The sequence below is a fragment of the Squalius cephalus genome (assembly GCF_949319135.1).
Source record: "Squalius cephalus genome assembly, chromosome: 20".
Taxonomy (NCBI): domain Eukaryota; kingdom Metazoa; phylum Chordata; class Actinopteri; order Cypriniformes; family Leuciscidae; genus Squalius; species Squalius cephalus.
In genome coordinates, this window is record NC_137141.1 from 5,092,353 (window position 1) to 5,119,700 (window position 27,348).

General features: G+C 37.1%; 2 protein-coding genes across 2 annotated transcripts in view; one reads left to right on the top strand and one right to left on the bottom strand.

Moving 5' to 3' along the window:
* trappc12 (trafficking protein particle complex subunit 12) overlaps window positions 1-16,583 on the bottom strand; it is a 44,522-nt gene extending 27,939 nt beyond the window's left edge. Inside the window, exons 1-3 of the mRNA XM_079853440.1 lie at window positions 16,500-16,583; window positions 12,906-14,050; window positions 8,069-8,185 (exon numbers count right to left, since the gene is read on the bottom strand). Of these exons, the coding sequence (XP_079709566.1) occupies window positions 8,069-8,185; window positions 12,906-14,030 (1,242 nt within the window). The 5' untranslated portion in view covers window positions 14,031-14,050; window positions 16,500-16,583. The remainder of the gene's footprint in view (window positions 1-8,068; window positions 8,186-12,905; window positions 14,051-16,499) is intronic.
* A 114-nt stretch (window positions 16,584-16,697) lies between these two features.
* The window catches only part of eipr1 (EARP complex and GARP complex interacting protein 1), a 58,279-nt gene continuing 47,628 nt past the window's right edge, over window positions 16,698-27,348 (top strand). Inside the window, exons 1-3 of the mRNA XM_079853696.1 lie at window positions 16,698-16,856; window positions 17,514-17,597; window positions 22,976-23,108. Of these exons, the coding sequence (XP_079709822.1) occupies window positions 16,815-16,856; window positions 17,514-17,597; window positions 22,976-23,108 (259 nt within the window). The 5' untranslated portion in view covers window positions 16,698-16,814. The remainder of the gene's footprint in view (window positions 16,857-17,513; window positions 17,598-22,975; window positions 23,109-27,348) is intronic.

Here is a 27,348-nt window from a genome sequence, read left to right on the forward strand (position 1 = left end):
TGAACCTATCTGTAAATTACTTGTTATTTTGTTTAGTTGTCTGTTCAGTATCGAGGGTGATTTGTGATCTCCATTTAATTATTATTTTTTTTTTTTTTAATGTGATTCTCAATTTGCCCACAATCGGGCAGCTCAAGCATATTTTAAACAATCCAGTATAGTCAGTAAAATCATATTCATTTAGTTAATAAAGACAATGAGGCAAATTAGGTCAGTGACTTTCTTTGGATACTTTTAATGAAATTCTTACTCATTTCAGACATTCAGAAACCATGGTCTTGCTTTTCTCTGCTGTCTTTGACAGTTTGAGACAGTAAAAGAACATCAGTACGAAGGTCTGACAAAAGGACGAGGCTCATTTAAATGTAAACACCATCAGATATTTATGGAATCGTTATTAAAAATCAAGCAATATTAAAGTCAGTCTTTATCTTGAAAACGTCATATTTCACCTGCTAAGTAAAAAAAATCACACAAGATCTGGTGAGATTTTAATGATTTTACTGTAGGTAATTATGCTTATACTTACAGTTTCTTCAATAGATGGAGATGAAAACCAGTTGTCGGTGAATGCTAGAGAAGTGAATGCTAGATTTGTATATATTCATACAAATGATTTTTGTATCTGACACTGTTAAGAAAAAATACAAAAATGGAAATGACAACCTTGGAGATGAAAACCAACAACCTTCAACTTTAAAACGGTTTTATTGTTAAAGGAATAGTTCATTTAAAAATGTAGTCATCCTGTACTCATCCTCAAGTTGTTTCAAACCTTTATGAATTTCTTTCTTCTGCTGAACACAAAAGAAGATATTTTGAAGAATGTCGGTAACCAAATAGTTGATGGACCCCATTGACTTCCACAGTAGAGAAAAAAAGTCAATGGGGTCCATCAACTGTTCTTCAAAAAAATCCTCCAAATATCTTCTTTTGTGTTCAGCAGAAGAAAGAAATTCATACATGTTTGAAACAACTTGAGGTGATTATCATTTTTAAGTGAACTATTCCTTTAAAGCTGTCTTTTGCAACTCTCTCACTCTCTACACTCACTGAATACTTATGGACTGCACTGAGAGAGATTCAGTCCTTTGTGGCCAAGAAAATAAGATAGATAACAATATTATGAACAGCTGGAAAGGAAGTCAGGATGGTGCCGCGAGAAATAAGACCAAGATTAAGAGCCAAAAATAATCACTGGAACCCCGTATGGAGAAGACAAGAGCCAGACCAGAAGAAAAGAGAGAAATGAGCAGTCATGGGGAAACGGGGGTGGATGAGGCATCGTTCTTCTGTAGAATGAGGGATTTTCTATCAGGTTCAGATGAACGGCACATGTTGTTGTATCATGTATGTGAGACTTTGCGCTCTGTCTGAGCAGTTTTTACTCTGGGGATGACAGATCCGGATCAGTATGTACTTCTGCACTAGTCCCAGTTCTAGACCATTTTAACAGCTGCACGATTATTTGAAATGAAACCGCATAAGATTTGGCAAAGGCTGTGATTATTTTATGTGCAGCTTGTCAGTGCAGCACGGCTCTGTGATCAGTAGTAAATGCTGCTCCATCTGAAAGCCAGAGACACTTGAAATATGCCCCGCAGAAGTTCGATAACGCACGTCATTCCAGGAAATCCCTATGGGCATCATACTATCACTGTAGCTGAATAAACAGAAGATTGAAACGCTTTGATTAAACATGACTAATACACATGACTACTACAATATATGGTTTATCTGAGTTCTTCAAGCCTTCTCTGGTATTTTCATGATAATAAAGTATATTTATACTTTAAAGGGCACCTATTATGACCCTTTTCACAAGATGTAAAATAAGTCTCTGATGTCCTCAGAAGTTGTATGTTAAAGGGACACTTCACCCATTTGCATTAAGCTTTGCATTGTTAGAAACCCAGTCATACTATTGAATGGTCATGCAACATTTTTTCATTTTCCCCCGAGACGAGAGAAATCTGTATTTACCTCTTTACACTTCCTCCTACAATGACGCAAAAATCGTCATTTTGCGTCATTGTAGGAGGAAGTGTAAGAGGGGGGGATTTCTGTTAAGACTACAAGCACAAGATCCACCCTTTCAAACCCGCCCATAGGGGGTTGGACCTAATGCGCTAACAGACCTATCACAGATCAGTGCGAGTGCGTTTGATTTCAACGGCAGAAACCTGCAGAAAACGGGGACGAAGAAAGCTGAGTAGTAGGGGTTACCATACTCTATTTCCCGGACATGTCCGGCCGTCGAGATCGACAAAAATGTCCGGGATTCAGCTTTTGCTTTCTGCGGTCGCCATCCATTGTTTACATGCTCACCTTTTGTTTCAATCTAACTGAATTCACCCCGATTGGTGAATCTGAATGTAATGTTTACATGAATGCTAAACAAGTAATCGGTTGATTTGCGTTTTAACATTGCTAAGAAAATACCCGCACCTCCGTGAGAGATAGCCCATGAGACCGGTGCATCTCACAGGCGCGCTCATTAGTAATCACAGTAATGCAGGGAGCAGGACGAGGCTAGCGCCGCGGGAGAAAGACGCGAGGCCGGTGGCGTGATCGGTTGAAAGACGCGAGGCCGGTGGCGTGATCGGTTGATGTGTGTTTTACCATTGCTAAGAAAATACCTGCTCCTCCGTGCGAGATACGAGAACAGTGCCTCACAGGTGTCGGTCGTCAGTAATCACGCCACCGGCCTCGCGCCGTTCTCTCTATGCCCCTCAGCCTCGTCCTGCTCGCCACAGTAAACATGATGAATGGTGACTGTAGAACGCAAAAGCCGAATCCCGGACATTTTGGGCAAACTCGTCACGGAGACTCACTCGTAGCCTAGCCTTGCCTTGATGTTTTTGTTTTCAAATGCGCTGTCTTACCGGTAGGCGTGGCTTGGGAGTGGCCTTGTAAGGCAGCGAAGCAAGTGCATTCTGGGAGTTGTTGTCTTTCATCCACATAAGCCAAAAATACATTTTCTGGCTTTTCTCAGTCTAGAAAGCTCCAAAGTCAAAAATAATTTCACATTTCTTCTACATAAATGACCCACTTTCAATACACATTCATGTCTCCACGGGTGAAATGACCCTTTAAGTTTTAGCTCAAAATACCCAACAGATAATTTTTTACAGCATGTTTTTTTGGGGCTCAGAAAAACATGCCGTTTTAGTGTGTATCCCTTTAAATGCAAATGAGCTGCTGCTGCCGCACAGAGGGCGGAGCCTCACAAGCTCGCGCTTCAGAGCCAAGACAATCTCATCTCATGGAATGATAATATCAAAACAGAAACTCTCAGCAGCGGTGTTCATTTCGGACAATAATGCCCACAGAGCCAGAGAATATATGCTGTATGGAGATAGAACAAGTATAATTTAGTTTAATTATGGTTATAACTTATTTTTCATCTTGCTTTTATCCACTATTAGTACAAGCCTGCTGTAGCGGACTAGGGTGGTTGTGTACACACATTGCCAACACACATTTATGTTCAAATGTATCTTGATTTAAGAATGTTTAGATATTTATACTGGAAATCAAGGCAAAAATACAGAGTAAGAAAATCTTTTTTTTGCAGTATAATGACTGTATACCTTGAATGCAATGTTAGTCACTGTGGATAAAAGCAAAATACATAAATGTATTTAAAACACATAGGATCTTTAAGAGTGATAGAATGCAGTGTCTGTGAATGTCTCACTATGTACAGAGGACTAATCCTGTGTGTGTCTCAGTAAGCTTCACACATGTTTCTCTTCTTGATCTGGCCTGTGAAGTCCAGGATCTGGGGATTAGAGCTCATGCTTCCACACTACAGGCTGCCTCAGCATTAACGCTAGAGAAACACACACACACACACACACACACGCAGGGTATCCTTGTCATTCAGTGAAGGACGTGGGCACAGCAGGCAAGGCTGTGCGTCTCAGGCCTGTCTGCATGTGTCTGACTCTTGTGTTCAGAGGTAAATCAGTGAGGCAGTAATTTTGGGCCCCTAGGGCTACAGCTGGCACTTCATGCTGCCTGATACAGCACTGCACACACACACACACACGTATATGTGGTTTATGTGTAAATCTCCATAGGTGTACCCATCGCAGAAAACTTTCTGCATTATTTTGAATAAAAAAAAAAACAGTTTGGTATGTTTTGTTAAATTTGGTTTACGAGGACACATGAAGTCTCTCATATACCATGTTTACGTTGTAATATTCATGTCATTATACACATTTGTGTCCACATAAACCATATACAAACACACACACACACACGCACACACGTGAAACGTGTTTATTTGAAATGTGTTATGTTTTTGAAACAAGTCTCTTCAGAAATATGACGAGAAAAACAGGTATTTTTGGTTTGTTTACATGTCTTTGGTCCGTGTTGTGTTCATATTTCATTCAAACTGTACCAGAGTTCGTTTGGAAGTGGATCGAAACCCATCCCCAAGCGGTCTCGGTCTGCTTGTTTGGTGGCACCAGGGTTCGGATGGCAGCGTTCACACTAATTCACTGACAGAGCAATCGCACCAGAGTTTGTTTAAATCGAACCAAACATGCCAAATGTTAAAGGGGTGATGAACTGGGAAATCAAAATTTCCTTGAGCTTTTGACATATAAGAGATCATCATACTATAATAATATCCTGTAAGTTTCAGATCTGAAAACTACCTTGTTAGTCCAATATAAGCTTTTATAGACATCAGGCCCAGCAAACGACTCGTTTTTCAAAGTGGGGAACTATGACGTCAAAGAGGATAAAACACCTCCTCCACAAAAGAAGATCAACGCCTACTTCAACACGGCCTCTTTAGCCCCACCCACCGATTCGCCCAAACATGCTAAATAACATAGGACGACATGATAATTGCTAAACCGGATCGAGTTACTTCCAAGCAATAAACATGCTGTTTACTAAATACTGTAGTGCCTGTTTGTGGAAGAAGACAGTCTGCATAAGCTTCCTTCGGATTCCAGCATGGTTAAACTTTATTAAATCAGTCAATCACAATTCCCCGACACGGATCTGCCAGCAACATGTAAGTAACCATACTCTAATGCCTAATCTGCGATCAGTGATTTCTGTGTAATTATTCAAGTTCAGATTCTCTTAAAATCGTTCAATGCATCAGTGACTAAACGACCAACTTCACATAATTTCTATTATGAAAATAATCTTTTTTAAACTGTTATTAAATTATATACAGAAAGCGATTAAAGAACGATCCCTTTCCATTCGCCCAAGCTGTCAATCAAACAGCACAGCGCGAGCCGCGAGAGCTTATCTGGACACTTACCAAACTCGTGATGAAATAATGACACTGTTACACTACACAACGAAGCTCTTACTGTGTATTCACATCGTGTTTACATTGTGATTTGGTGTAAGCATTTGTGAGAGTGCAAAAATTGCGTTGCAATGATAAGATCTTTATTCACGCGATCAACAGACTGTCTGTCATCTGCTCAGTGCTCATCATGCTGCAACCTTTCATGTGATGGAATAGATTTAAATATAATGCTTTAAATGATACTTTTCACGATTTGTTAATCTTGATAGCTGTAATAGTAAAAACGTAGTAAAAGTTTTCGAGAGAGTTCATGCAGAGAATGACGGGCTCTGGTTCATGTAATACTAGCTATTTTATATGCAAGCATGTCAGCCAATCACAGCAGTGGGCGTTTACTCTGCAGTCTCACAGCAGACACGCCCCTTAAAACTGAGCGTTCAAATCTGAGCCTGAAATCAAGCTTGGAAAAATGGCTTTTATTTATAAATTATGACAATTTTTGACGTAAAAATCATACTAACATTATAAGGGCACCCCAGGCAACATTATAAAATAATAAAACAATCCAGTTCATGACCCCTTTAACACACCCTAAAATGTTCTAATAAAATTACTGTATATGGAGGTAAATATCAGGGGTGGGGGAAAAAAAAACAATTCACATATGAATCTCGATTCTATCTTCTGCCGATTCGAATCGATTCACAAATTTCAAAAATCGATTTTCTAAATGTTTAATAATGTGATGATGTAGAGTAAAAGGTGACAGTGCAGCACCGTGACAGTTTAGAGAACGCACAGGCTTGCAACGGAGATTATACTTGACAACAGCAGTTCATATCAATATCTTAACAAATAGAAAATAGCCTTAAATAATGTTTAGTTTGGTTAGTCGAGCACACGTCAAGCTTTTCTTGCGATCTTTCCATGTAACAGGAAGGCTACTTCAGTTTTTACATACAAGAAGCACGTTAAACGCGGTGCGAGTGCAAGCGGTTTAAATTAACGTAGTTATGAGGCGTTTATAATTTAAACTAAATAACTCCCGCTCGATTGGGACTAACAGGAGCTGCTGTTCATTTCTCTGCTGTTCGATTCTCGATTTTTAAGATTTGATCATAGATTTTAAATCTATGCATATATTGAATTGAAATTTTATTGAAAAATCGAGAATCCTTTTGAATCGAATCGTGGGATTCCCACCCCTAGTAAATATTGCTGTTTATTGCTATTTGTTGGTATATCGGTTCATATAAATCAAAGGGAATAAATATAATTTTTCCTTGCATTAATTTAGTGAAAAAACATTGTGGAAAGCAGGCCTTGATTATTTAGAACTAGATTTTACTTCTTGATTACATTTTTTTTTTTTTTATCTTCATAGCTCAAGTGACTGTTGAGTTGAAATGATGTTTTGGATGAACCTTTTAAGTCATTTTAGAGTAAATAAATAGATTATAGATATTATAAATGAAATATTGTCAAAAGGATGCAAATATTAAGATAGAATTGAACTACACTGTGAAAAGAAATGTTTTTGTAAATTGTAAATAAAATTAGATTATTGGAGAAGCCCTACATTAAAAAATAAAATAAAATTACTATTTCAGTATTTCAACTTCAAAATCTCCTGTTTAATTAAATGTGTTACTATTATTTGTCATTACAATTTCTGAGTGAAAATGGTAAAATGCTACAATAGATATTTTCAGTCACCAAGTTGTAATACAATATCAACAGTAAAATAGGTCAAAGCGTCTATAATGTGAGAGTCATCTACACAGCTGGGATTGCTTGATGATATTTGCACGTGGGAACGAGGAAAAGACATGTCTTGACTTCTATAATTTCAAGCAAGAACTTGTGTGAATGTCATGTGGATGTGGTCTGGAGTGTATAAATCCAACACAGAGCAGGAAACTGTCACATAACTGTGAGTTACTGTCACATTCTGGTCGTTACTGGAGGTGGAAATATTGGTCCATCAATTGCTTATTGTAAAAATATTTAATTCAATAACAATAATTGTGACCCTGGACCACAAAAACCAGTCACATGGGTCATTTTTTTAAAATGTAGATGTATACATCATCTGAAAGCATAAGCTTTCCATTGATGTATGGCTTGTTAGGATAGGACAGTATTTGGCCGAGATACAACTATTTGAAAATCTGGAATCTGAGGGTGCAAAAAAATATAAACTTACACAAAAATCACCTTTAAAGTTGTCCATTTATATTCATGACTGTGCTGCATTCACTCACAAAAATAAATGTTTTATATACTTACGGTAGGAAATTTACAAAATATCTTCATGGAACATGATCTTTACTTTAATATCATGATTTTGGGCATAAAAGAAAAATCGATAATTTTGACTCATACAATGTATTGTTGGCTATTGCCACAGATATACCCGTGCGACTTGTGCCTGGTTTTGTCATCCAGGGTCACTATATGGTGAGTGACTACAATAGTACTATATTAAGATCATGAAACACTGCCACTTTACCAATACATTACAGTTCAAGATTTTAGCTCAGATTTTCCCCCCGATTTCCAGTCCGGAGCAAATTGCCACAAGCCTTCTGCAGATTTTAAACAGTCATAAAACTAAAAAAAGAAATGGAGATGGTGAACAAGAACACAAAGTGGAGCTCCGCCATTAATGCCACTCACCTCCAACCCTCGTTTTAAAATGTGACATGTCTGTCTCGGCTGAAATGATTAAAAAAATGGGAGCACGAGAAGGAACAATCATGATCTGCTACTCACTATTAGCCGCTTGAGTCCCAGGAAGTTCTGCTCCACTGAGTTGGCCGAGAGCACCTGTCTCTTCATCGCTGCCTGGTCACCCAGAAAACGCTGCATGAGATCTTTCACCGCGTCGCCCTGCAAATCACACAGATCCCTGTTTCAGAGCGTTCCCACACTGAGGACAACGAAACACAGACTGACAGAGACAATTATTCACTATGTCTTCACTTTTATTTACTGCAGTTTAAAGACCCTATGAAACGGACATACACTAGTTTGGGGTTGGTAAGATTGTTTTTTGTGTGTTTTTGAAAGAAGTCGCTCCTGCTCACCAAGGATGCATTTATTTGATCAAAAATACAGTAAATACAGTAATATTGCGAATATTGTTAAAATAACTGTTTTCTGTGAATATATTTTAAAATATAATTTATTCCTGTGATCAAAGCTGAATTTTCAGCATCATTACTCCAGTCTTCAGTGTCACATATGTAACATGTATGTTTGGTTTTGATTTAGTTTCATTGTGTTTTGGTTCTGCTTTGCCTGTGTTCCCTAGTTAGTTTCCTTGGTTGTTAATTAGTTCTACACACCTGTTGTTTTTTCTTGATTACCCTCCCCATGTTTTTAAACCCTGTTTTTCCCTAGTTCTTTTGTCCGGCATAATCAGTGTTAAATGTGGTTGTGTTTATTGTTTCCTCCTGTGATCTCCTGAGTTTTCAGTGTGGACTTAATAAAGACTGTTTTTGTTATCTACTCCTTTTGTTGTGTGCTTAATGCAACAACCAACTGTGACAACACGGTCCTTCAGAGATCATTCTAATATGCTGATTTGCAGCTTAAGGAACATTTCTGATTATTATCAGTGTTGAAAAAAGTTGTGCTGCTGCATATATATATATATATATTATATAACCCCATTTTAAAAATGTAGCCTTACAAGGTAACAAAATATAAAAGAAAAAAGAATGACATCATTTAGGTCAAAGTAGGGGTCGGCAGAGATGAAATTCATTATTTCGTTATTTTATCTTTGTCATTAAAAATAAGAACAAAGATGTTCATTACAAATACATTATAATAAAAAAAGTGAAATACACAGTGCTTTATTTTTTCACAGTAGGTGTATTTAACAGTGGTATTCAAGTACAAAATTGAATAAACAAATGTAAAAATAAAACACTACATAGACTGAGTAAATCATACACAGATTCTTATTAAAGCTACTAAAATTATTCAGTGAAGAGCAGTAAGTGATTTTCTCTTTGTCTTTTGTCGTTTGAACAACATTAATGACAATTCGCAGCAGGTTTATTGGGCTGCCGTCACTTAAGACCTCATGCATGGATCTAATATACAGACACGCATCCGGTTTTCCCTCTAGCATTTTGAGCAATGTTGAACAGATTCTTGAACACCTCTAATTGTCCATTGTGTTCATGCGCTCAACATATATGTCTCTAATTGTCCATTGTGTTCATGCGCTCAACATATATGTCTCTAATTGTCCATTGTGTTCATGCGCTCAACATATATGTCTCTGATTGGCCATTGTGTTCATGCGCTCAACATATTTGTCTGTGATTGGCCATTGTGTTCAAGCGCTCAACATAGGTCTGTGATTGGCCATTGTGTTCACAAGCTCAACATATTTGTCTGTGATTGGCCATTGTGTTCACAAGCTACATAGTACATAAAAAGTACATACTTTTGAGTGTGTAGCAGAAGAGTAGGCAAGCTTTGGGACATACTACTGCGTCATCTTTAACGGACGGATCTGTCGTGTGCATCCTGTCACCGTAAACAGCCCTGTCAATCATCTTGTCACAGTTAAAATCCTCCTTTCAATCTAATTTAATTTCCTACCATTTCGGAGAGAAATGTAGAAGCACGTTGATCTGCCAGTCGTGGGTCTTTAATGCGGAGACTCTCCTCATGTGTTTGCAATTTGAATATAATGATGCATTTAAAAGTTAATGGCTAACCGTATCTTTACAAAAGTTCGCAATGCTGCTGCAGATGAAATATAATGTGGACCACATTGAATAAATACATTTTTCGTCAGGTTACACTGATAATTAATCACTCAAACCCCTTTATCTAAACCTCTACACGACCGTCGGACTCGCACATCCTCCATGTCTGTAGTTTTTAATCACTTTTCACTCATGTTTGTAGTTCTAACCGAATCCTCATCCAACGCGCGATGGGTTGTGGGCAATATTAGCCATTAGGCTATAGTGTGCACGGATCTGCACTTCGGATTCTGACCGGAAACAATAGACCATCCGGGTCTCTTTGGAACACTCATTTCAACATACTACGATTTAGGATGTACTAATTCTATTTTCAAATACTATTTAGGACGGATAGTATGCGAATTGGGACGCAGCATGTGTTTGGCCATTGTGTTCATGCGATCAACATATGCCTCTGATTGGCTACAATGATCAACGCTTCAAAAACATGTCTTCACTGAGCGCTTACGCCTGATACATACGGGAGCCTTTGAAAGCAGGCGTCTATCAGCGGATATATTAGGGATCGGCAGATAGACGCCTGCTTTCAAATGCTCTCGGCAATGGCCAATCACAGTCCTATATGTTAAGCGCGTGAACACAATGGCCAATCAGAGACATATATGTTGAGTGCTTGAACACAATGGCCAATCAGAGACATATATGTTGAGTGCTTGAACACAATGGCCAATCAGAGACATATATGTTGAGTGCTTGAACACAATGGCCAATCAGAGACATATATGTTGAGCCCTTGAACACAATGGCCAATCAGAGGTGTTTAAGAATCAGTTCAACATTGCTCAAAATGCTAGAGGGAAATGCTGGTATTGTCACATTTGGTACCGATGTCGGTACTTTTGATAACATTATATCGCACACCCCTATGCTAGAGTAATCCTAAATGTAACATATTTGCCTATAATAAATATGGAATAAAAGGCACAAAACGAACTTTAAATGAACACCTAGGCTAGGTTTAAAAAATGTATCTGTCATTATATACTAGGGTGGTCCTTATTTTTAAAGTATCCAATTGTCATGCTCTTAACCCTTCAAATTGTTCCTTTATATAAGAAAATACAGCATGCCAATTTTTATGGCAGTAACATAATAATTACAGGTAGCTCAATAGCTTTAAACTTTCTGAGATTTTGATGATTTTCGTAAAAACAGATCATTTGATTTGGTATTGTACCTAGTTGTCTAGTAAAATTCCAAAAAAATCTCCATAAAAGCATCTAATGCACCATATATTCCTAAATATGTATTTAGATACATATCTCAATTTACTTATTGTAGAAACATATTTTCTATTGATATGCATATTTCTATTGATCACCTTGGTTATTGTTTGGGTTTAGAGCACATTTTTTGGTTTAAAAAATTACATTACGTTCCTTGAAATTGACCCGGAACTTTGGCCGAATCAAGCAGATTATAAGGAGACACAGGCAACCATGCAATGAAAGTAGTCAATGATCACGCCGAGAGAGGAGTGGCTCTGATTCAAGAATACAATGGCTATCTCACACACTCTGAAGAACAACTGCAGTTTCTCCTTCATGTGGTGGAAGATCACCGACGGATCTATCCAGACACTGGCTGCAGAGCATCAGAAATGAGGGATTGTTGAAAACTTTGTGCTTTTTTTGAGATTGTTGTCATTGTTGTAATGTCAGTGTTGCTCTGATTTCAATAAAATGTAGTTCATTTGCAGCAACTTTTAATATTACTTGCATATCACAATAACGCCGCACAGCTTAAAGGAGAACTCCGGTCAGTTTTAACATTGAGCTCATTTTTTTGTACATTTGGAGTGCTGTCAATACAGAGAACAACGACAAAAATCGGTGTTGCCTACACCGAGTTATTCTATTTTTAAAATTTGCACCCTGTTGACTTCAATGGGGCAAGTACTAAACCTGCTTTTAGCCTCTTAACATCCTTGATGTGTCATTACAAGTGCACAGGTCATGTGAGTGATTCCTTCTGAGTGAACACGAGTGAGTCTGACTGCAGTAGATGTGAAAGATATGAATAAAAATGATGTTATTTAAGCCAGCGCAAATACCTTTGTTTACATCCTGTTTTTCGGTTGAAGTCCAAAGTAGTCGATTGCCGAGTTCACACGCATAGGTTTAATACCTATGATCACGCGCGTGAACTCGGCAATCGACTACTTTGGACTTCAACCGAAAAACAGGATGTAAACAAAGGTATTTGCGCTGGCTTAAATAACATCATTTTTATACATTTCTTTCACATCTACTGCAGTCAGACTCACTCGTGTTCACTCAGAAGGAATCACTCACATTTTCTGTGCACTTGTAATGACACATCAAGGATGTTAAGAGGCTAAAAGCAGGTTTAGTACTTGCCCCATTGAAGTCAACAGGGTGCAAATTTTAAAAATAGAATAACTCGGTGTAGGCAACACCGATTTTTGTCGTTGTTCTCTGTATTGACAGCACTCCAAATGTACAAAAAAATGAGCTCAATGTTAAAATTGACCGGAGTTCTCCTTTAACATAGGCAATCTTCCACATGATTGAGCTACCTCTAAATATAATTTTTTTGTCAACATTTTTGCATATTTCTAATTTTGAAGTTAAAAGGAACAGTTTAAAATGTTAAGACACTATCATTTTGCAAAAAAAAAAAAAAAATTGGACTTGATAAGGACCACCCTATTATATACTCTTATTTCACATCAAACCTGCACCCAGTTTTTGCTTTGAATAAAAAAAAAAAATGTTCAAGAATCTTTACACACCACATTCCATTTAGTTAGAAATTAGAAATCTGAAAATGTAATTTTGCGACACTGCACTGACCTGTAGGTTGTCAAACTTGAGTCCGGGCATGGCCAGCTGCTCTCGGTCGATCTGCGCAGGACTGATCTGCTGTGTGGCCACTGATATCAGAACCTTCCTGGTGTCGTCTGAGGGAAGCCAGGCGTCATAGCGCTTATCCAGATCGCTGGTGATCAGAGCGCTTGCGAAAGGGTCGTCGCCGCTTGAGAACACGGCCTGGAGTTTGTTCACGGGCTCCGCGGGACTTTCTTGTGGTTTCGCAGCGACCGGGGTGAAGTACGCGCTGGTCGGCACAGCTTCCTGAGGCCCGGGGCCCGACGGAGAATCTGGAGTCTTGGCCGACTCTGCATTCGGGTTGCTGATTGATATGAAAGAGGTGGATGTGGTGAAGGAATCGAAGAAGTCCGAGGCGGGGTTGACCACGCAGTTATCCGTGAAGAACTTACTGAGGCTGGGACTGGGCTGGCACACTTGAGGGATGAGCTTGTTGGGGGTGTCCGTGTTGCCGATGGTAAAACTTGGAGATTTTACTAGCGTTGGCTGAAAGCCGTCAGGAATCAGGGCTTGTGTTTTGGGTTGCACAGCCTGGCTGAAGATAGTACACACCGGGACCGGCTCCTCTTTGGGGGACGTATCCGTATTCACCTCAAGTTCGGATTCCTGAACTTTGGGAGCCTCTGGGTTTGGGTCGTGCTGAGGAACAATTTCCCTTTTGTCATCCGCCTGTGTAATCTTCTCCCCTTCGTTCTCTTCTTCCAATAAAGGCTCTGATGTGTCCTCAGGTTTAGCGGTGTCGTCATCCTTTTGTTCTACTGTATCTTCATCCGGTGTTTTGGACAAAAGCGCTTCCTCATCTTCATTCTGCCCCAAAAGTGAGTCGATGGGAACGACGTCCTCTTCCTCGCTGTTAGGGGAGTCTGAGATCATCACGCTCTCCATCATCTGGTCATACATCTTGTCTATTAAGCTCTCAGAGTGAATGCTGTCGTCCGGTGGGGAGACGAAGGCTTCGGCGTCCAGGTCGATGCTCTCCTCTTGGAAAGACGCTTCTGTTGTGTCAGTCTGGGGCGTGACAGAGGCTTCTGGCGTCTCTGCATCTATATCCAGAGTAACAGGCCTCTGAGATGGACCTTCACTGCTGTCCATGACTCCAGCCTGGATGTTCCCTGTCATTCCCAGTCAAACAAAACACAGATCAATGAATAAGGCTAAATAGCTCAAAGAAAAATTATAGACACATAAACACCATTGTGAATAAGAAGTACACTTTAGCCTATTACAGATATAATATTTACTTAAGTGTAAACTTAATGTATTGTTTTCAGACACTTAAAGGTACAATATGCAAGAATTTTTTGCCGCTAGAGGGCGCTACATTCCAAACAACAACAACGGCGTAGCTTGATGACGATGTGAAGGAGCGTGGAATGAAAGTCAGACGGGAATCGAAAAATCATGTTCATGGATGAGGCTAAGTTCTATTTTTATAATGACATGCTTTTTGTGGCGAGGGGGGCGTGGTTCAGCGCGGTCTGTAATGGGAGAGAGAAGAGACGAGCAAGTAGGACAAGTGCAAATGACGAACACCTGTGTCTTATTGCTGTGATCCGCGTGGAGAGACGCTTATAAGCCGCGCTGGAACGAGAGAGAGACTGAAGAGAAAATTGAACTGAACTCAATTTTGAACTGTTTTGTGCCGTCGCGGTTGCCACGGTGAATGTGGTTTGTGCACGACTTTTGTTTGTTTTGCATTATTTTAATAAAGTACGAGTCCGTCACGCCGACCCCTGTCTTCTTCCTTCCTGACTCTTGAACCTCATCACACTTTTATTTCATTAAAATGAATTAACCGCAAGAAAAGTAAGGTTTAATACTAAATTGGTTATCATAGATGTAACTGTATGTCGAATTCATTGTTGTGATAACGCGGCGCAGTTTTACGTGTTCTAAACAATTGTTGTAAAAGTACATTCGAACATACCCACATCATTTGCCAAAATACTGATTAATCTTTGTGTATAACACATGCTATATTTATTTACATGGCCATAAACACCATACGTGATAATCCATGCCAATAAACTAAACACAAACCTAAAGCAATAATACTTCCCTTACATAAACATAACTATTACCGGATGCTACATTTGGAAAATATAAAATTAAGCATGCTTTGTCGACAGAACCAGCTGCAATCGGTAAAGAATAATTGTGTTCCATAACGACTGCAAGAAACAAGCTAACGTGTGTTGCTTGATAGACGTTACAACTAACATAGACAACTAGACAACTCGCAAATTTTCTCACGATTTAAAAATAGTTGGAAACATTTGGGATATTGTAAGTAATCAACTTAACAAAATATATAACACTGGCCTTGAGATTATGGGATATTTTAATGCAAAATTCTTACATATTGTACCTTTAACTGCATGATATTTATCATTTAATGAAATTAAAATGAATTATAGTTTAAATTTATTAAATGCAATTAGATGAGTGTTTTTTTTACAAATTTATATGCAATTTCATATTCATATTTACTCCTTTTGTCTTTAAAATAGTGCACAGCTGAATGTACTGATGTATGATAAACTAAAATATACTTTAATGTTATGCATTTTTAAAGTATGCCATGTATTTAAATATATTAAATAAATATTTAAATTTTGTAATGGAACATTTATGTTTTGTTTTGGGTCATTTTCTTTTTCCTGAAAATGTAAGTTAATGTTATTGCATTGGAATAAAACGTGCTGACTTTGCTCACGCTGGATATAACCACTTCCCAATTTTTGGGGGGATTTTTTTTATTTTTATTTTTATTTTTTTTAGATTTGACTTGTGGTCAAAATGACCAGCCTAAAAAAAAATAGCTTATAAATCTCGTTATGCTTTATGTTCACCAAATATTCCTTTAAGCAGCCTATGTTAAGAAACAGTAATGGAAGTGTACTCTCTTTAGGAATTTCATTAATATTATATTATCTACAAGTACAGTTTGTACAAAAACATACAATACAAAATACAGATTTGAATTACAATACAAGCACACATGATTGTTTACATTCAATACAATTAAGCACACTTCTTTCTTTTTCACAAGGCCATTCTTACAGTGTTTCTCTGGTTTCTTCTCATGTTCATATAGCACAAGAGATTTTGCTGAATATCTATTCAATTGCTCGTTTTCCGCTGGAGTTTTATGAAATAATATTTAAGTAAACATTCATTTATCGCACTACTGATAATATCAAAAGACTAAATAATAATAAAGGAATATGATTTGACAAATAAGTTTTAAGCCTTTTTCGTTTCCAAATAATACGAATTACAGAATGTCAAGTGAGCTCCTTTGATTCATTATATAAATAATGATAGAAATCCAAACATTCTGGAGGAGAATTTGTAAAACATAATTATGATTAAAATGCAGTTTCTCAATAATATAGTGGATGCATGTCTGAAGAGCTCAGTAGTAGCAACAACATGATGAATGTAGACTAACATACAACAACTGTTGACTTGACATTTAGGTGGCCGTCATATTCATCACAAGGCTTACGCACAGAGAGAAAATTACATTATGATAAAACAGTAAAAACATGATTTTACCTTCAGTGAAATGAACGCTGTGATGACAGCAGTGTAAACACACGCATGCGCACTGACGTAAGAAGAGAACCCTACGGTGTGCGAAAGGTGCCAAACATCAGCGCTACGGAGGAGACTGGTATTCTCGAACACACTTGCGTTCGCAAAACACAAAGCACGAACTCTCAGAGAACAGTGTTACGTGACTTTCCGTACGCCGTTTTCGTAAGTTTCATTTTTCTCTCGCGGAACTGCTGTACATGTCATTAGTATTTGATAAACAGAAGAATGTTTTACTCTGAATTAAATCATAAATGAATAAATGAATGACTGAAGATGGAGGATGATGCACCGGTTATTTATGGCCTGGAGTTTCAGGTACTGTAGCTCTGTTTACCCTTTTCATTCTTCCACACAACAATCTCATATAGATAGGCTACATTATGAACTGGTACCTATGTTTCACTGTTGTAATATTTTCGTTTAATATGGTTATTAAACATGTTTTTATATTAAACATGATAAATGGAGAGATATCCGTTCCTAATATCTGTCACAAACAATGTATCTGCGTATATTTTTGTATAAGTATGGAATCAGAAGGTAATAAACCATAAGCACTTACATATAGCCTACTATGAATGCCATATTATTATCATATATATATATATATATATGATAGTAATATGGCATTCATAGTAGATAATGATAATATCAAAAGACTAAATAATAGAGAAATATGATTTGACAAATAAGTTAATCCTTTTTTGTTTCCAAATCATACGAATTACAGAATGTCAAATGAGCTCCATTGATTAATTATATAATTAATGATAGAAATATACATGGCACATGGTTTTGGTAAATGTTTGTTTGTACGTGCTCAAGAAAACATGAGCCCATCTGTCCTATAATATCCAAAAATGCAGGTAGGTAACGTTAGGTAGCAGCTGTAGGCATTTTGTGTCAGATATGTATTGTATTTTCTTGTATTTTGGCTGTGTATGATTAATGCATGGGCTGTCATGTTTTCAGGCGCGTGCTCTGGCAGCTCAGACAGCGGAGACAGATGCCATCAGGTTTCTCGTGGGCACACAGTCACTTAAATTTGATAACCAGGTGAGTGAATGTACATTCTTTTTCCCAGTCGTCTCAAAAAGTGTCTATATTCACCCCTCTATGCAGGACTCTTCATTGAACAGGTTTCTGAATGAGTCCATTTCATATTTATTGTTAATTCATGTCATAATACACTAACTAGGACGATACCACAGAAATACAGCACAACATATTAAATGAATCTGTCATGGCAGGTTAGGACCAAATCACAGATTAACATGTAAGAGAAAGCATTTATCACTCATTTTGTTACATCGGCCCTTGTTAGGACACGATATTTTAGTGCATGTGTAATTCATGACTCTCCAACAACATTTCTGAAACTATATAAAACCTGTTGCGATTTTATTGTTGTTTATATCAGACTCTGATTTAATATTTGAAGAATGCACAGATGCACACATATTTTTTTTGTTTTAATTTAGTTCTTAATAGTGACAAACTACAAATGACTGTTTGCAGACAGATTTCCCTGTTTGAATACGATTTTTAGACTTTTCTTTTTTGCTTTCAGATTATAGAGTTGTTCTTATCATAAACTGTTTATATACTAATTGAATAATCTTTAAGATGTTTAGCATTTTTTTTTAAATAAGAAGACAAAATAATAAATTAAGAAAATAATATATAAAAATAATAATATAAATAAAGTTATAAAATAAATGATTATTAAATATAATAAATAAAATAACAAGATATAAACAAGATAATGAAATGATAAACAATAAGATAAACAATAAGATTAGTAAGATTAATAATAAATAAGATCATACATTAGACATTAAAAGCCAAAATCAATCATAATATTTAAGTATATTAATTCAGATTAATTATAAATAATAAGATAAACAATAATATAATATACCGACAGTACAATAATATATAATTGCCACATTCTGTTGGTGTTTAGTAGTTTGCTTTTAATGGACTGTTAGTTTGTTTCTCCTCAGTTACCTGTTCACTTTGTTCTAGTTTCCTGCCAGTCATTAGTTACCATGGACATTCATTAACGAGCACACCTGTCTGTTGTTAGTTCATCACCATGTCTTCCTCATTTCCTTTCATTCCTTGTCTGGTATTGTTTTTGTTGCTTTGTTCACATACTGTACTGGCACGTTACCTGCTCATCTGTGGATTCATTTGGTTTGTTTTTATATAATTAATTCTTATATAATTAATTCGTTTTGGAACCTTTTCATTTTCCTTGGGACTAAACGTTACAATAATAAAATAATAGACAAATAAAGATTAATAATAAATAAGATCATACATTATTTGCCCCAAAGAAACTGAATAACATACAGTATATTCTAGATAAAGTAGTAACTGAAATTACGCAAATGACCCTGCTCCAACATTTACATTACCTTGGTTATAAAAGGGAAAAAATGTAATATTATTATAATTTATTCACTCATGTTGTTCCACATCCAAATCTGTTTGACTTTATTTTACTGTGGAACATAAAAGAAGATACTTTGGATGTTTCAATTGTTTTTGTCCACACAACAAACCTCAGTGGCGTCCAGAACATCACTGGAACCCATTGACTTTCATTCTTCAAGATGTCTTCTTTTGTGTTCCTTCTGTACATACTTTTTGGGTGAACTAACTAATCATTGAGTATTGTTTGTTGACTCCTGACTGTTTGCAGCCCTTTATAATCGTTACGTACGAGTGCTGTAAACCTTGCACTTTCATGACCTGGAGGATATTTGTGGGCGGCTTCACAGGACTAACCAGACCAGAGCTGTCATAAAATAATATTAAGGAGGATATGGATGTCAACTGTTGAATTGCATCTTTTGTGTAAATTCAGTCGTATTTTGTAAAGTGTCTGTGAAATATTATAGCTTCATCTGGGCAGGGCTGCATTTAATCATTTTTTTTATTGATAGCACAAAAATATATATTTTTTTTCATCCTTATTTTAAAAACCGACAAGTATTTTACATATTTAGCATAAAACTTATGAGCACAACTGTGTCTTTAAGATAATATTTTCACTTGGCAGCGGCTAAATAGATAATCTTTCCTTGTTTTAAGCATATACTGTATCAAAATCATTAGTATGGTAAGGAAATGATTATTTGCTGTGATCAAAAAGACTTCGGCTTCATAAACGTACTCTTCAGCCGGTCATTTCCTTCAGCCCTCGAGCGACACACACCGAGGCCTGTGTGTCATTACTGATACGACACTTCACCACCATCCTGAGCATGAGTGAACCTAAAGTGGAGGCCATTCCCTACCTGAGCCCCTGACCCCTCCTTCACGTAATGACTACGGCAAGAGACGAGGCCCATGTGATAATTCACTCGCATTAGTACAGCACAGGCTGATAAATCACGAGCAAGTCTCTCCAACCCCAGCACTCATTACAGAACCTTCCAACGCCTCCAATTATCCTGTCCAGCCATTGGAATTTATTTGTATTGCTTCCCTCCATAAAATTATAACGTTGCCTAATAATTCTCCTTCAGTGCAGTCCAACCCAAGGTTAATGGCTTCCTTTCCAACTTTCAGCAGCCTGAAAGGCAGAGATGCCCTCACATATGCATGCGCTCTCTCTCTTTCTCAGACTAACATGCTCACGAAAGTGGCCAGCAAGACTAATACCTTTTGGTCTAGTTTTGCATACAGCCAGTTAATATGCCATTCATATACTAAAATCAGTCTGATGGAGAATCATTCTTACATCACCAATATTATATTTCTATCATACATATCAAATACAATATAACAACTATATAACAATGACAAAATTCTTAGTAAAGTAAGACGTGAGATTTATGCTTGAAATGTATACGTTTCAAAGTAACAGACATCTTGAAATTAGAAAGACTCTTTGAAAATATAAGACTATGTAAATTAGAGGTATGTTTTTCAGGAGAATTTGTAAAGCTGGTATTTAGAAAATGTATTCATGTTTAAACTAATGTATTTAGATATTCTTTAAGTGTAAACCAGGTAAAATAAAATCCCTAAATCAGTAAAGTCTTTAAATATAATCGTATAGGTGTCTAATTAAATTGACTCATTTTACATTTCCTGAATCAAGCAAATCTCGATTGTTAATCTTTTGTTATCAATTTTTTATTGTTTTAACATCGTTTAAACATGACATATCGAAGACAAACAATCAGCAATTACCCCAGTATGAAAAAAAAAGATACAAATAAAAATAAATAAATCAATAATTAAGATAAAAAAAATATTAAAAATAAATATATATAGGGCACTATATCAGTGGGATAACAAAGATACAGAAAAAATATATATAATGAATAAATAATAAACAAACATACAGAATATACTTCAAAATATACACAAATATATATAAGTACTACAGATTATTAGAATTGTTAGAAAATATCCATAAAAAAAAAAAAAAAAAAGGTAGAACAGAAGAATAGAGCTGAAAGAAATCTACGACAGTTGAAATATATGATTAATAATAAGGGAAAAATAAATTAACCAGATGAACAAGAACAAGAAAAATAAAATGACCATAAAACCAGAGAGAGAGAGAGGGGGAGGGGGTATTAATTCAACTCAGCAAACCCTTGAGTTTTTCCAATGTTTGGGCCCAGAGTCTAATGGTGTCCTCTCTTGCGCCATGAATGCGTGCAGTGGACAATTCGAGATACACCACATCTATAAATGTGAGAACCCAATACTGCTTATTAAGAGAATGTGGAGGTTTCCATCTCGTTGCTACTATTTTCTTAGCGGCTGTCAAACCAGCTAAAAACACTCGTTTCTGAGTTTTGTTAAGTTGGATATCAGAAAGATCATCTAAAATAAAAACAGATGGGGACAAAGGGGCCGAAACATTCAATAAAGTGGACAAACTTTCTTTAACCATATTCCAAAAGTAAGTAACCCCAGGGCATTCCCAAATCATGTGAAAAAAAGTACCAATTTCCCCTGTATGGCACAGTGCTCGATTGTTAATCTTGATGTTGATGCATACTTTACTGCTTTAAAATCGTGCATATGTAAAATATATAATACTTGAAATGTCACTCAATTTCTAAAAAAAAAAAAAAAAAAAAAGAATATTTATCTAAATGATTTATCTAAGCTCAAGATTATAAATGTATTTATCCAAATAAAATATTCAAGATATCTATTTAGTACTTTGTCCTCCCCTGTGAATTTATCTTGTTTTAAGGATGTTTAGATATTTTTAGTGAAAAACAGGACAAAAACACAGATTGGAAGTATTTCTGATTTCGAAGGGGATTTTGTGATGTGGACACAATTACACTTTGCCCATGATGGAATTTACTTAAAGGTGCAATATGTAAGATTTTTGTAGTAAAATATCCAAAAATCACTTGCACAGTGTGATATATTTTCTGCAGTTATGTACTTGCAATATCCCAAAAGTTTCCAAAGATTTTTAATTTCAGAGAAATTCCAATTTTAAATAATGGCTCGTCACTTGTCGCCTGTCAGTGACGTAATATCCGCGTTATCCCTGGTTTCCGCTCGTACTGCCGTAGTAACCATGGCGACAGACGTGGACAACTGCGTAATGTTTAGCGGCACTCTCACGCTGTTTTATATAGCTCAACATGATGAAATATTAGAATATGATCAGTATGTTATTCTAATGTTGATCTAGCTCACTGCTAGTGTCATATAGCCAACAAACTCACACATAGAATAACATTATAACTTTAACACACTCAAATGCTGTTTAGTGTGATAGTGTAGAGCAAGTAACAGCGCTGCGTTACCTCACAAGTTTAATTCGTCTAATAAACTGACCTGAGTGTGTATAATTCAGCACTTGCGGGTAAGTTAGTTCGGTAGAATGAAATGTCCTTATTCCTTTATATCCGCGGGACTCGCGTGTGTCGCTGATATCTGTCTCTCATTAGCAATCGCGCCCTGCTTCACAACACAGTCATGTTAAAAACATCAGTGTATTCACTCATCCATAAACATTATTAGATCCATCGGCATGACGGCAACTTCCATGATTCCGCTTATACGTCATCAACCTACGCCTTTGTTATTGTAAAAGGTTAGCGACCTCTAGCGGCGATAAAACTTACATATTGTAGCTTTAATAGACTCTGCAGAATATTACCCACAGTGCACATGTGGTCTCTCAGTAAAATAACAACTCTTCACATGTGTGATGCTTTGCCTAACTTTTAGTTTAAGTTCAAAAGATGCAGTCACTTCAAAGTTGAAATAAAAACCTGCGAAATCAGTGTCAGGAGTGTGTGAAGTTAAAAGGTGTTTGAGATTTCCTTTCCTGTCATATTAAAGTAAATATCTGCGAGTGAATTCCCAGCTCTTTTACCTTGCCGTGTCAGGACGCTCTCCTCAAAGCTGTGCTTTTCTTTTCTCTTCCGCAGATTCACATCATTGACTTTGATGATGAGAATAATATGATTAATAAGAGCGTGCTCCTGCACGATGCCGGTGAGATATGGCACATCAGCGGCAGCCCTGCAGACAAGGCAGTGCTGACCACCTGCTACAACAAGAGTGAGTCTTTCTCTTCCTCTCACAACACGTAGACACATAGTTTGTGTTTTAAGGCTGCCTATAGATGTTCACATTGAGCAACCGATCATAGAAATGACTACACTCAACTGACTACACTCTTAAAAATCAAGGTTATCGGCTTCATTATTATATCATTATTTGCATCTTCGTGAGATTCATGAAGAAAGTTTAACATCCACGGAACCTTTCAAATGCTCAAAAGGTTCTTTATAGTTCTATAGATTATTAAAAGGTTATTCACACTAAGAAAAACATGGTTCTTTTAACAACTGCTCTCTGAAAGTTATTTTGAGGAACCAAAAATGTTTCTTCTATGGCATTTCTGTGAAAACACCCTTTTATAAACTTTTATTTTTTTAAAGTGTAGGAAAACTTGCAAGAGACAGACATTTTTGTCTGTTTTTGTCATGTTTGAACTCCTAAAGAGGCCATATTTTGCCCTTCTACAAAGTCTTGATTTTGTTTTTGGGCTCCACTAGAACAGGTTTTCATGCTTGAATGTAAAAAAAAATATATATATATTTTTTTTTTCCCCATATTCTCCATTGTTGCAGCTCCTCTATTCACAGTCTGACAGTAACACTCTGTTTAGTTCCTGTCTCTATGAAGCTCCTCCCTCTAAAAAAACACACTGTGCTCTGATTGGTCGGCTGGATCAGTGTGTTGTGATTGGGCAAGCTCTTCGAGTGTGTTTGGGGAAATGTCCCGCCCCTTACCATAACCGCCAGTTTAACACACTACTAACTAACTCAACCAGGCCCCGCCCCTTTATTCTGCATATTAATTATTTAAATGAGGAATATTGAGACGTGTTTGTTCCCGGACTACAAGACCACAATGGAGGCGTTTCAGGAGTTCAGAAACACTGACACTGATATAGAGAATAACTCCCGCTGGAGGGACTTTGTGCTTTGTAACTTTGCAGAGCTTTTTCATGATCAAACAGCAACATTACACACTAAAGAAAGATGAACGTGTAAAAAGCATATTAGGTCCTCTTTAAATTCAAAATGAACTGTATTCACTTTTTTATGCTTTGATCAAACATGCTATCTTATATGGCAGCTTCATTTAGCTGTCTACGGTTTAGAGCAGCCTTTTTATCTCAAGCATGACTGTGATGTCTTAAACTGTAATGGTTTGATTTGGATTCTGTTGTTTGGGAACTTGTGCGCATAATGTTTAATTTACGATTCCACTGCTTTCTTCCGCTACAAGTGCTTTGTACTTAATTTTGCTTCGTGGGTGACAGTTCACAAAAGACTCTTTATATGTTTATATGTGCTGTATATGCTGTGAGTTCACTCACACAGTCATGTCACACAGGTTGTTAATGCAATATATGACACATTCTTGCACTCGCCTCGAGGCAATTAAAAATCGTACACAAACATGATGAAACAATTGAAAGTGAAAATTTTAATTAAATCTGTGTTTATAAGAGTGACGCCCGTGGCTGGTTACTGACAGTTCTCATAGGGGGGAACATTTCTTTCCTGAGTGAAAACTGGGACTTTTTTTTTTTTCTTCATTTCTCCTTCGATCTTCATTATGATGAGGCCAATGTGCAAGATGTCATAGTGGAGTTCAAAAGAGGAATGTAATTACCGTGACATTCAAGCTAATGGAGTAGCCGGGCGGCACAGAGTCTGGCTCGATCATCACCCCCGCCCGCCACCTTATGCCGCGCTGAGCGCTGAATTATCTGATCTGAGAACCGCGCTGATATCGATGCGACCATATGCGTGTGCTCCACTACACCAGTGACAGGCATTTCAACAGCTTTACTAGGAAGAAAGAACTGCAGAATGAAATCTACCGAGCTTTATTAGTGGATTAGTGAATATTACACTATACATTAACTCTAACTGTAACTATTTACATACCAATACACTATTTTTCCAAAAAAATGTGTCTTTTATTGCTGTTACAGTCATTTTAGAAAAGCAATAAGCTGTTTGTGGCTGTGCATTGCAGTGGTTTTCATCACAGTTAAGCAGTGGTGGATGAAGTTCAATAATCCTGTAAATCCTGAAGACAGATCTTCACTTCTTTTTGTTGTAAAACTGATCTTATGTGTATCGTCGTTATAGAATGAGGCAGCACATCATTTATTTCAATATTTCAGTACTTCATTTTGTAATAACAGCAGGTTATTTCTTTTCTGCAGTGAAGTCAAAACTAAGATAAAATGCTTTAAATCAACACTAAGGAACATTTTTTACCTTAAAATAATGTTTCCAAAATCGTTTCAGTGGTTCATCAAGTCGTAACAGGGTGAAAGGCACTTCTGGATTCGCTTTGCTGCCCTATATCTGCTATAACCACACCATGCAAGTTTGCCAAACCGGGTCGCGTTTCTGTAGTTCGAATGAGACATAAAAAAACTACAAATTTGACTTGCTTTACGTCAAGCGTTACAATAGTCATTATTTAGTTTTCCTTCGTTTCTGATGTCGCAATACATCATACTTTAATGAAATCATGCAACATACTCTACCTTGTCAGTGGACATCGTTCATTCCAAAGCCGGTGCTGGATAAACAGCGAGCGTGTGTGTGACGGTAGGCTGCGGGCGGCAAAATTATTTACGACAGCGGTAATGGACAATTCCACTTCCAACCTGTAGGACGACCGAAGAGGAAAAGTTCCTTAGTGTTGCTTTAAATGTAGTGGAGTAAAAGTAAAAGTTTGCTCATAAATAAATACCCTGATAAGTTACTGAAATTTGTTCAGAAATCTCGAAGACAGATCTTCAGTTCTTTTCACTAATTATTTTTGCATGTACTTTAGTAAAACTGATCCTATGTTGATTCGCCTCATATAGAACGAGGCGGGCCTGCGGATGCCATATGCCCCAAGACCCTCTAAAACAGTTTCAGTGGAAGCGCTGTCCTGCCGTTGAACGAATGCAAGCAGTTCAGCACGGACTGAGCACGCTCGCTGGTGAAGACGTGCTGTCATGTTGACCGAGTCCAACTCCATACCAAGAAAAGAGATACTCTGCAGGGGGAGAGTTTGCTCTTTTCCCAGTTGACCCGAAACCCCCAGATGGCTGAGGTGTCTGAGTCCCTGTGTTCGCACAGCTGATCTCGCGAGTGGGCCAGTCGTCGGGATAGTTGAGGATGCGAACACCCACCTCCTGTAGAGGGACAAGCGGGACCAGTGGGACCAGAGGCGTACCCGCGGTGGGGCAGCGAGGTGGAGGACAGGGACCCGACCCGGAAGGCATAGCGTCCCGGAGTGAGGCCTGACACGTACCTGCTCCACGGTTCCCGTGAGGGAATGGCAGGAGATGCGTGAGAAGGCATTGTGTCCTCGAAGTTCAACTCCTATGGCAAGCCGTTTTAACATTTAATCCTTAAAACCTACTAGTATCTATTTTCATGCTACTAGTACTTATTTATTAGATACTATTACTTATTCATTAGCTACTAATGCTTATTCTTTAGCTACTAATGCTTATTCTTTAGGTATTAGTGCTTATTCTTTAGATACTGGTACCTTTTTAAAAGATACTAGTAGTTATTCATTAGATACTAGTTCTTGTTTTTTTTAGAGACTGGTACTCATTCATTAGATACTAGTACCTATTATGTAGACACTCGTACTTATTAATTAGATTATAGTGCCTATTAAATTGGTACCAGTACTTATTTATCAGATACTAGTATTTATTCATTAGTTACTAGTCATTATTATTAGATACTAGTTCTTATTCATTAGATACTAGTACTTATTTCGATAGTTACTAGTAACACATTTTCAATTTTTGCCATTGACTTCTATTGGGATCTGTCATTCAGATATCAATTATATTCAGTTCTGACTAGTATGTATAATAAATACATACTAGTACCCATTTAATAGGCACTCGAATCTAATGAATAACTACTAGTATATTTTAAAAAGGTACTAGTATCTAAAGAATAGACACTAGTACCTAAAGAATAAGCACTAGTAGCTAATGAATAAGTAATAGTACTTAATGTAATAGATACTAGTATCTAATAAATAAGTACTAGTAGCATGAAAATAGATACAGTGGTGGTCAAAATTGATGGCACCCCTGATAAATATGATAAAAAATGGCTGTAAAAAAATAAATCTGCATTGTTTATCCTCTTGATCTTTCATTCAAAAAATTCACAAAAATCTAACCTTTCATTGAAGTAAAAGAATTGAAAGTGGGGGGTAAATCACATTATAAAATAAATGT